At 40.4% G+C, this 14,607-nt stretch overlaps 1 protein-coding gene across 1 annotated transcript in view; it reads left to right on the plus strand.

Moving 5' to 3' along the window:
- XPR1 (xenotropic and polytropic retrovirus receptor 1) overlaps nt 1-14,607 on the plus strand; it is a 105,348-nt gene that overhangs the window by 67,711 nt on the left and 23,030 nt on the right. Inside the window, exons 3-6 of the mRNA XM_009275882.1 lie at nt 5,930-6,153; nt 10,174-10,323; nt 10,745-10,828; nt 11,326-11,407. Coding sequence (XP_009274157.1) covers nt 5,930-6,153; nt 10,174-10,323; nt 10,745-10,828; nt 11,326-11,407 — 540 coding nt within the window. The remainder of the gene's footprint in view (nt 1-5,929; nt 6,154-10,173; nt 10,324-10,744; nt 10,829-11,325; nt 11,408-14,607) is intronic.

Here is a 14,607-nt window from a genome sequence, read left to right on the forward strand (position 1 = left end):
ATCCAACAAGTTTTTAAGCACTTAGCTCTTACTTAAACTCTTGCAACTTTCTGGAGTACATCAGCCAGTAGCAATTTGTCATTGGCTGTGTATAAAATCCTGTTTAGTAAATTGAGTAAAAATGTAATGGTGGTAAGAGTAGGAATTCCTAGGGGTCATATGTCAAAGTGCTATAGTTTGTTGTTTTCCCTGAGAAAATTTGCTTTCCCACCCTCTGTTTTGAAAATAAACTTTAGAATGGGATAATTGGAAAGTCACCCTGTAATATTGCTACAAAAGGCTTAGTAACTGTGTGCTCTGGTTCCACCCACCATTACACTTCAGCTGGTTTTCAGCCTCTTTTGGTAAGGTTTAAAATGGGTTTTCAACTAGGAAAGTGTTTAAATATGGATACAGTGATGCATTGACTTCTGCTATATTTCTCTTAACACATTGATTTATTAACCTGATGCTATAAACAGGCTTTTGCAGCACAATATGGTAGCCTTTTCTATTTCTGGTTTTAATCTGGTAACAAAGACAAAGTTGAATTGTGCAAAATATTTTAATAACCATCAGGCGATGACTTTATTGCTAGCTATTTTATTGCTAGCAGAATCTGGGTTGTGAACATGAGAATAGCTGAAAGCATAATAGATGCAATAAACTGTGCACTGCAGCTTGCCTCTGTTCAGCTTCCATGTAGGGAAGTAAACATCTCTTGGGCTGGCTGTGCCTGCTCTTCTGGCTCCCTGGAGTAGTGGTGTTTTGCTATAGCCAGTGGGTGTCAGGACAAGGGCAAGGGGCAGTCTGTAGGTCGAAGCGATAATGTTTAGGCTAGCTGGGTTTTACACTTTTATAGGTATTTTTCTACATGCAATTCATATGTATCTAACTGTCGTGGTTTAACCTCAGCTGGCAACTGAGCACCACACAGCCGCTTGCTCACTCTCCCCTGCCCCGGTGGGATGGGGGAGAGAATCGGAAGAGTAAAAGTGAGAAAACCCGTGGGTTGAGATAAAGACAGTTTAATAATTGAAATAAAATAAAATACTACTACTGATAGTAATAATAAGAAGAGTACATAAAGCAAGTGATGCACAATGCAATTGCTCACCACCCGCCAACTGATGCCCAGCCAGTCCCCGAGCAGCGGCCCCCCCGGCCAGCTTTCCCCAGTTTATGTACTGAGCATGATGTCACACGGTATGGAATGTCCCTTTGGCCAGTTTGGGTCAGCTGTCCTGGCTGTGCCCCCTCCCAGCTTCTTGTGCACCTCCAGCCTTCTCAGTCGGTAGAGCATGGGAAGCTGAAAAGTCCCTGACTAGTGTAAGCACTGCTCAGCAACAACTAAAACATTGGTGTGTCATCAACAGTATTCTCATCCTAAATCCAAAACACAGCACTGTACCAGCTACTCGGAAGAAAATTAACTCTTACCGCAGCCAAAACCAGGACACTCACTCAGAACAATTGTTCTCAGTTTTGTTTCCCTGTGAGACCTTCTGTTTCTCTCCCAGGTCTGAGGTAAGGCTTTTATGCTCAGAAACTTGTCTTACTTTTCTAGTTATATCAGATCCTGTGTACTACAAGCTCAACTCTGTGGAGGAAGTTCTGTCAATTCAGATGCACAGATTATAATTTTCCCTAATGAGGACCTGCTAGCACACATGCACCCACATATATGCGCCCATTCCAGCATTGTTTAAAATGGCATTAATATTATAGGGTAGGGTTTTTTCAACTTGCTGTCATTTCAAGAAGTTATAGGAGAGAATACGTGTAATTTGAAAATCTCTTGTGATAAGATTAAAATAAGTCTTTTATTTGCAGAAGAGCGACATGACTTTAATAGCATGGAAACCCTTTATTAGGGTTATTAATGTTAAGCTACATCAAGAAATGTTCCATCAGTGGTTCCTCTTCTTGATCACGTCAGAAATATGTCACATCGGACCCTATTGTAACTCCAGGTGTGTGTTGGCTTGGATTATGACCTGGTACATCCTATTCATTATAGGCTAATTATATGCCTTATTACACACTTGTCTTTATGACAATAAATACTGTCCATTTTTAAGAAAGCAAAGCTTTCTGTTGATCTCCTCTTCATTTCCTTGTTGTCTTTCCCTTTGCTGAGGGATCCTCAATGAGTGTTGTCAGGGATTGCCACAGCATGGACAGCCCTGTCCTCTTGGGATGGGCTGCTCCCGGACCCCAGCTCCTCCCTGGCTCCCTGAAGCACTGGGGGTTGGAGTGCCTGCTGCAAAATGTCTCTGCCTTTTGCTGTGTGCTCAGGTTGTCGGCTCTCATCAAACGTAGTCTTAATTCCCCAGACCATTATCCCAGCTCAAGAGGAAGGAAAACTGCCATTAACTAAATCTGATTTGATAAACAGTTTGTGATTATTTGGACTACGCTCAAGAAAATCTATACTCAATTGAAAGAAAAAAGAATAGCAGTAAAGTTTTCAGATGGTTCTAGTAGAGGAATGCCTGTTCAAGTGCTGAAGTTTTATTTGTGGACAGTTTTGGTTTGTGTTTGGGATTTTCTAGAGGGGAGGTTTGTTATATTTTAAATTAACATCATCATCTGCCTGGGCTACTGTTTAGCTAGTAACGTTTTTGTGGTTAATTTGGGAGCTGGTTTTATTATTTGTAGGAAGCCGCAGCTTTAACTTGGTAAGCAAAATATTGAACATAATATGTACAAGTAGGAAAAGGAAGGAGTGCTAAAAGAGCCTGCCTAAAACGCCCAGAGCCCTGAGCCAGGTAACTGCGAGGAGGTATGGGCTGTTCGATTACCTCCTGTCTGGTGAAACAGGTTTTGATCACAACCATGACCATGTAAACTGGAACTTGAGGGGAAATTTTACTAGCTCCTTGGTGTGATAGTTTTTTTTTCATGATCCTTATGTGTGAACTTTTCTTTAAACTTGGAAAACAGAGTCAAAACCAACTTGGAATTGCATAGTTGAGGTGGTAACTCTTTAGACGGTGGTTTTTAGTCAGGATCTAGAAGCATTTTTTGGGCAAAGCTCCTTCTTTATTGCAAGCACTTTTGTGGAAGTCTGCCTCTGGTTTTAGATTTCTCCTTAGTCTTTGCTGTGAGATTACACTAGAGCTGAGGACTCAGTGGGCATCAGGTAATGCAAAATGCTGCAACGCAAGAAGAGTGGTTCCAGTTTCTAAGTGTATGCTGCTTTTTTCTAACTCTTTTGAGTGGCATATTTTTTAAAAAATCACTTTTCAGAGTGCTAAATTAGTGATAGCAGTAAATGTCTTTTCAAGTGTCTCTTTATTTTGGAGTATGTTGCAAACTGAGAAATTAATTTCTACTCTGCTTTGTCATTTCCCTAGGCAATTCCCTAGGAGGTTTTAAGAATAGCAGCGCACGTTTTGTCTTATTTTGCTTCTGCAACGAATCTTGATGATAAAATAATACCTTAACAAGATGAAATGATTTGTGGACTGGATAACTGGAGTCAGTGCAAGAGAGAGGGCAGGAGGGAGAAGAAGGTGGCAGGATTGCCGTTTGTTGGGAGTGGCTGTCAGGAGTGGCAGGTCGTTATAGGACTGGGTCAGTTGCCTTTAAAGGCTCATCCTCAGAGGGCTGTGGTCCTCCCCGATGGACCACTTTCTGCTGTATAGAAGACAGCACATGACTCGTTTTCAGCAGTGCATAATTAAGAAGAAAGTTTGTATTTGGCGATGATGCTTTTTTATGGATGTTGCTTTGTAAACAGATAGGAAAATTGCAGCAGCAGTTTTGTAACTATTTCAAAGCGTTGACTTTTCTTTAAATAGTGTGTTACTAGGCTGACGGATTTTAAGATTTTTCTGTACATAGGGATAATGGAACAATCAATTGAAAGATGTAAATTTAAGCTCTTCCATATTTAATAATTTGATCCAAAAGAAAGCTCAGTGTATCACAGATGGTTTAGTATGATGTTTTGAATATAGAGAGTGAACTTGTGAGTTTTATTTATATGAAGGCTTTTGATTCTAACAGATATCTGTTACTTCTTCCCGAGAGAGTTCCTAAAGTGAGGAGAGATTATTGTTTTTGCAGTCTGACCTTGTGTGTGTTAAATATTATGTGGTTGTAGGCTGTGAGCAGACAATTCTCACTGTGGGCTGCATTGCCTCTGTTCAGTGGAGTCCTTGCAGCTGTAGAAGTTGTCAGAGAGGAGCTGTCCTTTCCTTTTTAAAACCTCTTTAATGAAGTTTATGATCAAGAAAGCTATAGACAGTTTCAGGCTCTTCCGTACTTGATTTTTCTGTATCGATCCCCGTTTTCTGTTTGGAAAGGCATTTTCCTTCTGGGAAATATCTTATGCAGAGCACTATAAAATTATTTACAGAGGAATTTTGCTCTTCAAATTAACCAGAATTGAATAAGACTGAGGAAAAGGTCAGAATTGCTCCCATAAGAGTAAATCTTACTTCGGGGGGGGAACGACTGAGAATTACCGTTAAGTTGTAATGTAAGATACTAATGAAGAGAATTAAATTGACAGCCAGGAAACTGTCAGGCAGAGCTTTGGGTCGTGGTTTCTGGTGCAGTGGTGTGTGTCCTGCTGGGAGGAGGTGGCTCCAGCTCCCAGCCGTCTGCTCCAATACTGTGAACCTGCTCGGCATCTTCCTTGCCAACGCCAGTGCCCATGGTCTGCAATGGTGCTTATCAACAGAGATGCCAAAGCTGTGACTGAAGCTGTAGGGGGGGGGGGAAGCCTGGAAGGAGCTAGTTGTACAGAACAAAGAGAAAGATAATTATGTCAGTTATGTTGTTTTTAGCATAAACAGATTGTTATTTAGCCAAAAAGGTTATTTTCTGAAAGTATATAAAGCCGCATGTTTAAAGAAACACCTTTTTCATACTTGAGATGTGAGGAAGAGAGACCGACTTGTTCTGAAAACACATCAAAATGATATTTAAATTCAGGTTGACTGTTCCTTTAATCAGTAAATAGTGAGACAGTGCTTCTAACCTGCGTGAGCCTAAACTGAGGAAAAGAGGGATAAATTATTACAGCGGATCATGTACAGCAGCAAGTAGTGTTGTAACTCCTGATCAAAGCAGAAGCTGTGTTTGTCTGTCACCGGGAGCTTGGCAGAGGGGTTGCGTTGCTCTCTGAGCAACAAAATTCAGCGTCACATTTGAAGTGTAGGGTTTTTTTTTTCTTTGATTTCCTTACTGTCATATAAAAAGATAGTAAACACATAGTCGGTAGTGGGTGCACAGATATGAAAAGTGCTTTGCTTACTAACTGTCAAGTTTCATAATATTGTCTAACAGGTTTTTTTTCTAATGCCTTTTGTGCATTTTCTTTATTTGAGAAAGGTGAGCAGCTTTCCTTTGCGCGCAGAGTAGACGTGTGGTCACTGCTTTGGTATTTGGATGAGACCCTATCTGCCTGGCTGCCTCCAGCTACAGCTCTGCCAGTGTGGGGAGGCCTGACCCTGCGTCCCTGTGCTGGTTTATAGCCCCTAGGTACAGGCAGCAGCTGCTCAGGTTGGGCTTGTTCCATCCATAACAGATATTCGTACAGTCCTGGAACAAGCATCCTCTAGAAATCAGATCTGGGGTGGAAGTCGAGAGGTCTGAGTTCATGTCTAATACTGCTTTAGTCTGTGCTGAAGGGACAGCCCCTTGATTTTGACTATATTAATTAAGACCTGTCTGATGTGACAGCTTTTTTTTTGCAGAACATGTGTGTTTTACATAGGAGTGCATTAAAACCCTTAACGAGAAGGAGCTTCATAAAAAAGAAATATGCAGAGTGTTGAATTTAATGCTTAGTGGGGGAAGGCCACGCAGTAGGTTATTCAATGCAGTGCTTTCTACCTACAGGCACATTATTTGAGGAAAAGGTATAGTGCTTTTTACCGGCTCGCTAGGCAAATTGCTATCCTCTCATCTGACTTTTCCCTTGCCTTGCTAACAGAAAAGCTTGCAGAAGCTCAGCGCAGGTTTACTACTCTTCGGACTGAGTTACAGTCAACTTTGGATGCACAGAAAGAAGCCAGTGGGGCTTCCACACTGCAGCGGCGCAGAAAGCCGGTCTTCCACCTGTCCCATGAAGAGCGTGTCCAGCATAGGAATATCAAAGATCTGAAATTGGCCTTCAGCGAGCTCTACCTCAGCCTCATCTTACTGCAGAACTATCAGGTACCTGCAAAAAGAGGTGGTTTTACATAGCCCCGTGTGTAAATGTCTCTGTGCTTTGTGTATCCTTGAGTTGCCTCATTCAAGCCAGTTTTTTATTTTTTTATTTTGGGGTTCTAAACATTTTTAAAGAAAAGGCAGATAGCTAGCAGCGTATGTCTTGTTGCTTTTTGTTGAGCTAGAAACGCTAAGCTGACCTGCAGAAGGACCTTCCTTCTTCCTTTTCTGGGTTGGCTGAACCCAGCACCCTTGGCCCCAGGCACGGTCAGGACACGAAGTCACATCGGGGCCTCCTTCTTCTGTAGTCTGTTGTTCTGTGCAGGGGTGGAGCTGGCAAGTTGGGGAAGAAGCTCTTTTATCTAATATTTGTAATGAAACTTGAAATACTAACGTACTGTTTCCTCTTGGTGTTACCATGGTAGTGACTGTGACCTTGCTGTATCAGAATTTCTTGTTAAAACATCCATTTAAAAACAAAAAAAAGTTTTTAATTCTGTAGGATACAGGCTAGTTTGCCTTGAAGTATGAAAAAACAAATCTTTAGTTGTACTTGGATTTCTGGCATGAAAGGGCATGGTAAATACTGCAGATGTTGATTTTGTTCCAAAAATCTTGAAACAAAAACCTGAAACTGTTAAGATCTTTTTTTGCTGGGCTAGCTCTTCTGGTGTTAAATACTCTGAAATGCTTTTATATGTCTTATTGTGGGGGTTTTTAGCTTGTTAAATAAGAATGTTTGAACTTAAATTCTTTAACTTAAACTTGCTACATCTGTATTTAGATCTTTACCAGCCTTGTACTGGAGAATTTTACTAAACAAAATTCACCATCAGAATTACTTGAAATCCACTCTGCAGTATGGACAAAACTTAATTTTTCCAAAATTCTGAGTGTTTGTACCTCTCCTAAAATGATGTTATATCCTTGAGCACATGCACATATGCTGCAAACACTTACTCACTCCAGTTGCCTCAACTGGAATTACCTTGCTTTAATACTGGGTTTCCAGGTTGGAAAATCTTGGTCCAACTTTTATTGGAAAAAGCATCAGACTGCCTTCAAGGGAAGCTCTCGGGGATATGTTCAGACCACCTCTTATGAACATTATAACTACTTATTTTCATTGGTTGAACAGACACCCCTCTGTGAGTCCTGAACACAGGTTTTATAGTTGCAGAAACTATTTATGGCTTTCTCAATAAAGCCCTTTAACTACTAGAGATAGTTTCTAGTTCAAAATCCTGGGAAAGGTAGAGTATCCTTTGCTTTTCAGGTATGGAACGAGGCAGTATTACCTGCTGTGATTTCTACACTCTTAAAAAAAGAAAGCTTTTACTGTTGGTTACAAAAATCACTTCTGAAGCTTGATGAAGAATTTAAATAGGGGATGACATAGATCATTCCTTTGAAAAATCTTTTCCTACTCTGCATCAGTGAAGAAAGGCATCTTGCACGCTTATATTTTTACTTTTTGCTACCACAACTCCAGGTCCTCTGTATGTATACTAAATGTTGATGTAAAACCCATCTGGATTTGATAGCTTTCACAGTTTTCAAAAGGAGCAGAGCTTCTTTCTACAGCATAACTTCAAAGAGAGAATGAGAAAAATTAGTTCAAATTGGTTTTGAAGTTGAGGACAAGGAATGCAAGTACTAAACCAAACATAAACCTAAATCCCAGAGTACTACTCTTAATAACTTTTGAGCTTAGAATATAGGAACTAGGACTATTCAAGGTCTTGCAGTTTCGGAGAGGGAAAAACAGTAACCTAGTGGGAAGATGACATAGCTGAGGCCTTCGTGTAGGAGATAAAGTGAACTCACCAGCAAATTCCTCAGTCTGTTAGGACTGAAGCAAGAGCAAAAGTTGCATGCGTTCATTCCTAAGGTACGCAAACCAAACATCAAGTGAAACTATAACTTGTCTCCAGAGCAGCTGTTACTTTTTTAACTTACCAATGATTAAACTTCTGATAACATTGACTTCTTGTTAACAGTAATATATAATTCTAGAGTATGTACATATATAAATAAATAAATCTATTTGAAATACTGTGTTTTAGAACAAACAAATCTTGAGAAATTAACTAATAGTATATACTTATATATAATATAGTACACTTGTGGGGCAAATAATGGAGGCTGAATCAGTCTTGTTAAACTGCTGTGCATTTGCCTTGCTGGTGCATTTCCTGATACGCTTGTATATGAGCAAAGATTTTTGAGTCCACTGTTTGATCCTACTTGATCTTGGCGTAATATTATTGTGTAAGTTGTGCTGTTTGTTTTTTTTCACCTTTAGTGATAAAGCATACCATTGGTTGATTCACTTCAATGGCTTCGATTAGTATCCAGCGGAAATGGAAGTCAGGCTTAGAGAAAGCCCCTTGCGAAATAAAAGCATCACAAATAACAGGAAATACAAAACAACTGACTGCGTAAACGATGTGTGACTGTTTTGTTTCACAGTTCCATCACTGTGTGTTCCTTGTCAGAGCACCACCATAACCAACAGTGTTTTTATCACACACTTTGGGGTTGCAGAATTTTTGCAGCCAGAGGATGGAACGCCACTGGAGAGGTTCTAGGGTGTCTGGTGTAACTGTGACTGACCTGCCAAGGCACACCAGAGTTACGCTGTGATTGCACACGTGGCAGATAAAGCGATGTTAGTTCAGGCTACAGAAAAATCTCTGACCAAAATCATCATTTTGTTGCATCTTTTTAATTTCAAATTTCCGACATAGTGATCTGCTCTCCCTGGGGTGGAATGCTGGCTTTTCCAATAGAAAGTAATTAAAGTCTCTTGTCTGCAATAATGCAGATCATTAATGCATTGGCTTCCTGCTCCTGTCTCCCTAGCCTCATTTCCCCACCTAAATGGTAGGGGTCTGGTATTAAATCACTCTAAGCATAATTAGATTGAAAATAATTTCAGTGAGTAATTGGCGCCTCTCCCCAGGGCATTGGATTTTGCCATTTTCTCTGTTTTTCTTTCCAAGCTATTTTCTAAGCTTTTTTAGAAGTGAATCTTGCCATGGTCCGTCTGCATTCCTGCTGTTGCTTGAATGAAACGTTGAGTCTTTCAAGTGGCGTTTTCTGTATAATGAAACACAGGATTTCAAATGCATCTTGTCACAGCAGTTGCCTGCAGTGTGATGAGCTTTGCCTATCTTAGTTACTGTGCGTTAGAAGAGTGTTGGGTCAGGGCTCATATATAACTTGGAAATCAACTGTTATTTCGTGTTTTAATGAACAGACTAGAGAGTTACATCTCCCACGTCTGCAAGCCTAAACTAGTTTTGCAGTCATCGCGCAATGTACTCTGTGGAAAAGGATGCTGTTATGGGGATGCACTTGTCTCAATTTAATCGGCAGCATCTAAAACTTTCACAAGTTTTCTGTTGTGCAAGGGTTTTCCTTCTATAATGCACTTATCTGGAGAACTTGATTTGAAGCCAATGTAAAGTTTAAAGAAACTGGAAATCGGTAGCCTAGTTTCAGAAGGGAAAACACCTTGAAGGACTGGCAATGACTGTGGGAGTTGGGGCAAAATATAGTCTTTTTGAAGCTTTGTATTTTTAAGAGCTCACTACAACTGCTGCTAATCCAGAGGCCAGTTGCCAAGTTGCAGTACCTGGGACGTATGCAGTAAGGTATACCCAGATAGAGGGAGTGTGTCTTGATACAACTTTAAGCATACAAGTTTTGAGTATGTCGCTTCCTGCATTAAGGAGGAAAGTGGCAGTGATTTGGCTTTTCAGGGAATATGAGGTTTAGGTAGTTCCCTGCAAATAAGTTACCTCTCTTTATGCCCTTGAGTCCCACATTTTTTCTGTTATTTGCAACGGATATATATTGCTTCTAATAAACTAATAACTCAAACTTCCTGTCAATAGATGCAATAATTTTGATTCTTCTTATTAACTATTCCTTTTTTGCTAGTGCTGGAAATAGAGCCATTTAACTTTCTTGGGAGCTGACTGAGGTTAAAAGCCAGTAACTGTTTTGCCTTGTCTGCAGAACCTGAACTTCACCGGCTTCCGCAAGATCTTAAAGAAGCATGACAAGAACCTGGAGACGGCGCGGGGGGCAGAATGGCGGGTGGCCGAGGTGGAGGTGGCACCCTTCTACACCTGCAAGAAGATCAACCAGCTTATCTCCGAAACAGAGGTAAAGATGCTAGTCTGGGCACTGCTCCTCTTTTAACTAGAAAACAATGTTTTCTTGTTCACTACTGATTCCTATAAAGTTTTGCCCTCTCTATTGCTTGTATTCACCACCAAGCCAACTATTATTTGATTTTGAAACGCCACTGATTTCTGGCACTGCTTACATGAATTTGGGTATGTTCTCTTCAGCTGGTAACTTTTCACTCTGAAAACCTCACGCAGTGTTAGCTTGTGCTATGTAATAACTTGATGCAGCGTGGTGAGCTTTTTGTATCTTTGTTACCGTGTATTAGAAGAGTATTTGGCCAGGGCTCAAATGTAACTTGGAAATCAACTGCTTTTTTTTGTTTGTTTGTTTTAATGCAGTACTGTGTACTTATCATTAGAATGAACTTCTGTGATGTATATCTTTATCTCCTTAGGAAGTGGTGACCAATGAGTTAGAAGATGGAGACAGACAGAAGGCTATGAAACGTTTGCGTGTTCCACCCTTAGGAGCAGCTCAGGTGAGAGATCGAAGCGAAGCGAAGCTGCTTCTCCAGCTTGTCAAGGAGCCAAATTAGATTCAACATTTGAACAAAGTAGTGAAAATGATTGATGTTGAGCATGCTCCACAAGTTGTGAGGGGGGCACGGTCACATAATCTGCTTTAGTTCTGGAAGATGTGGAAATAGCTTACTTACTATTCCTAATGCATGCAGACAAGGGATGAGATAAATAGCAAAAGGAAATTTGTGCTGCTAATAACATATGCTTAGTGCTTGTGTGGTCTGGAATATTTTTCAAAGGGCATTGAGATGCCCAAGCTCTGTTTCAACATGGCAACAATATAGGCAAGAATATTATGCAGCATTTTCAGTTAAAAAAACCTTACTTGAAGAGCAAGAGTGTGATCAGAGATCAGAACATTGTATCCCTGATTTTAAATTTACTCTGCAAATTAATCTGACTTTGCTGATAACCTATTTACTCCGCCTTAATTCCACCGTTGCTTTGTTCACAGCCTGTACCAGCCTGGACTACATTCAGGGTTGGATTGTTCTGTGGGTTGTTCATTGCACTGAACGTCACTGTCATACTTTCAGGTGGGTATCCTTGGCTGGGCCCAGCTGGCTGCCATACCTTGGTTTGGATATTTTCTCGTCACTTAGTGAGCGCCTGGATCTGAACTGGGTTGGTCAGGATGTTCTGGGTTAAATCAGCCTGAGTCAGATCACACTTTTGTGAATTATTAGTTCTGCTCAGTAACAGGCTGTGGCTTTTCTCGTGTTATATATGTGGATTTTGGACTTTGAACTTATTATGGTTTGTTCTCCTGGTTTCCTCCTTGGTCTTGGAGGGATATTCTGGAGGTGCAACATCCATGTATAAAGACAGATTTCTGTTATCGTTCTGTGAACACACAGCCCTCGCCCACCTTGAGAAAGGTGCTCGTAGAATTTTAAGTTTTGCATGGCACTGACTCCATACAGAGAATGAGACCAGGCATAGAGCCATGTGATCACCATGCCACTTGGGACATTTTCATGTAGAAATTTCTAGGATTTCAATGCCTGGTGCCTATTAATGGAATTAATTGAATTTTTCTTGTTGGCAGATTTTGGCAAGATTGTTTAAAAGCTACAATAAATGATTGCCTATCTTGGGTCTTGGTTTTATTCTGCTTTGTGTCTTCTGCGTTTGGACTCTGATTAGAGTAAAAGCCATGTTAGTACTGTAGATCCAGATACAGTGCTTAATCACAAGCAGCTTTACTAATTGTGTGTGTGATTTCAGTAGTGTTGTAACTTGCTTAAGCAGTACAAAGGAAAAGGCTTAACAAATCAGCGTATGAGTTCTTGCATTAGGGAAAGCCCCTGTCTGTGTTTTTGACTTAAAAGAATTTTTAATCAGATGTTTCTGTAACTGGACCCAGTCATCTCTTGGGATAAAATTTCTCTGTTTGAGAAGTTGTTTGCAGTCCTTCCCGTTTGGTGTTGCAGTGGTAGAGGCAGAAAGTTGACCCATCTGTGTGAAGGGTCCATTTAATGTGTAGAAGCTGTTTTTTATTCATCGTATCTTTTTTTTTTCCTGTAACTTACATGCTTGATCTGTGTGAGATGTAAACATGATTGAAACCAGTTGTTTGCTTTATCTCTCAGTATTAAGAATGAAAAAGTGAAACAGTTGTGAGAATGAATTCATAAAAATTATTATATCTCTAAAGCAGAATTTACAAAACTAGTGTGAATAATAGGTACGTTTGTATCAGCAGACATGATCTGATATCTGTACGTTACTTCACATATTGGACAAAAACTGTATTCTAACTGCAAAGTGTTTTGTTTTTAATTGGATATTCCTTTGCTAACCTCTATGCTACTTTTGCCAAATTGTTTTTATGATTTGATTGAGTAAGATAGGGTTTTAGTGTTGTATGTGTAGAATCCATGAAACAGCATTAGAATGTGACTTCTGATAGTAAACCACTTCTGTATTGCCTGATTTTAAAACTAGAACAGCAACATTTTACAGAGGTGAGTTCATAGTAACTTGGGGTCTGTTAAAGGCCGCAAATGCTACAGGTGGATCCCAGGAGGGCGTCACCCTAAAGAGGACGAATTTTGAGGCCTCACTGTTTCTGTATCAGCTTTCCTAGGTGCCAAGCTAGTGTGTAATTGAGGTTGAAAGTTCATGGAAATGGGCGTGTGTTCTATTAACCAGAAACTTGTAAGATTTCATGCAAAATCTCAAGACTATTGCTGCAGCAGTGCCCTGTCTCTTGTTTGAGAATTAGGCTGCGATGCCATTGGGCTTGTCACCAGGAGCATCTTCTTCTCTAAGCACCTTGTTCAGAGCCTGCGCTTGCTGAAGGGATGAGCTGATTGAGTGTCATGTACTTGCTTGACTCTAGGAGGTGACTTCGCTTGTATTGGAGATAGGTGGAAACAGTATATGAATGGAAAATCTCTTTGCCTCGGGGCTGTAGTACAGAGCCCTGGACTGGGTCGCACCATTTTGAGACCTCATACACCTTTGCTGGGCACTTCCCTGCAAGCGGGGTCCTTGAGGGTCTTCAGTCAAACTGCTCGGCTGTAGTGAAGAAAATGGTGCAGTTAGGAAACATGAAAAGGGAATCAAATCTAGCCTTTACACTGCGGAAGCTAAACTAGATAGGGTCTTCATATCAGAGGAGAGAATATACAGAAATACTCTTAGCTTCTGTGTGTTAGTATCTCAGCTGCTTGTACTGTTCAGTGTCTGCTTTTTCTCCAGAACCAGCTGCTGTTCCACACTGCGATTATGGTCCTCTACCACCCTGGGAGTCCAGAAATAAGATTAGCGGGCATTAACTTTGGAAGTCATATGCTATACTGTCATATTGAACTGTGTTCACCTCAGGATGAACCTTTGCTTGGGTGTTCTGTCTCGAATAGCGCACAGCACATCTGTCCTATTCTGTCTGGTCAATTCTTATTCAGCATTTTTGGGGCTACTCTGTCCTGTTTGGAAGCACCTCCCTTGGTTTTGTCTGCAGGCATTTCAGATTAAAATTTGAAATACTGCTTTTGCAATTCCATATTTAAGAGTCATTTCTTTCAGCTTCTTCAGGGTGTCTGTCGTTTCTGTCCAAAATTTGACTCTATTTTGCCTGAATCCAATAGTCTCTTTAAGTTTTAAATTTAAAGCAACCATTCTTGAGTCATTGTTGCTTGCACAATTTTCCTCCATAATTTTATGTAGTATAAAGTACAGATGCTGAACACATGAAACTTCTTATGGATATGCTTTCTCTGAAGAAAAGTTTGAAAAACTTGGGGCTGTAATTTAGACAGGAAGGTTTGTGGGAATAAATTCTCAACATCAATTCTGTAAAACTGCGTGTTCTTTTTTTTCCCCTCTTAAAAAGCATGTGGGTGAGAAACATTCAATGAAATAGAAAATGAGGATTCAAATAACTGTACTTTATTTGTGCTTTTCTCATAAAACCCATATTGGGCAACCGGGGGACAGTATTTTGCAGAGACGCTTGTGCTAGAGAAAGCTTCTGCTGTATAAGGCTGCTCACTGTTTGCAATTAAGCAAATTTGTTTCCAAAACCCTGAAGACTGAACAAAGGAAGCAACAGGCTTTCCAGTATTGCTGCCTTATGTTGGGTTTTCTGTTTGGGTGCGGCTGGATATTATATTGCTAGTTATGAATATGTATTACATTACAGTTGTATTGAGTTCAGTGATTAGGCGCAGTTTAGCATTGTTTTAAATGCTGTAAATGGTGCTTCTTGGTTTTGTGGGGAGCTGAAGTA

Source organism: Aptenodytes forsteri, unplaced genomic scaffold, assembly GCF_000699145.1.
Source record: "Aptenodytes forsteri isolate BGI_AS27 unplaced genomic scaffold, ASM69914v1 Scaffold289, whole genome shotgun sequence".
Taxonomy (NCBI): Eukaryota; Metazoa; Chordata; class Aves; order Sphenisciformes; family Spheniscidae; genus Aptenodytes; species Aptenodytes forsteri.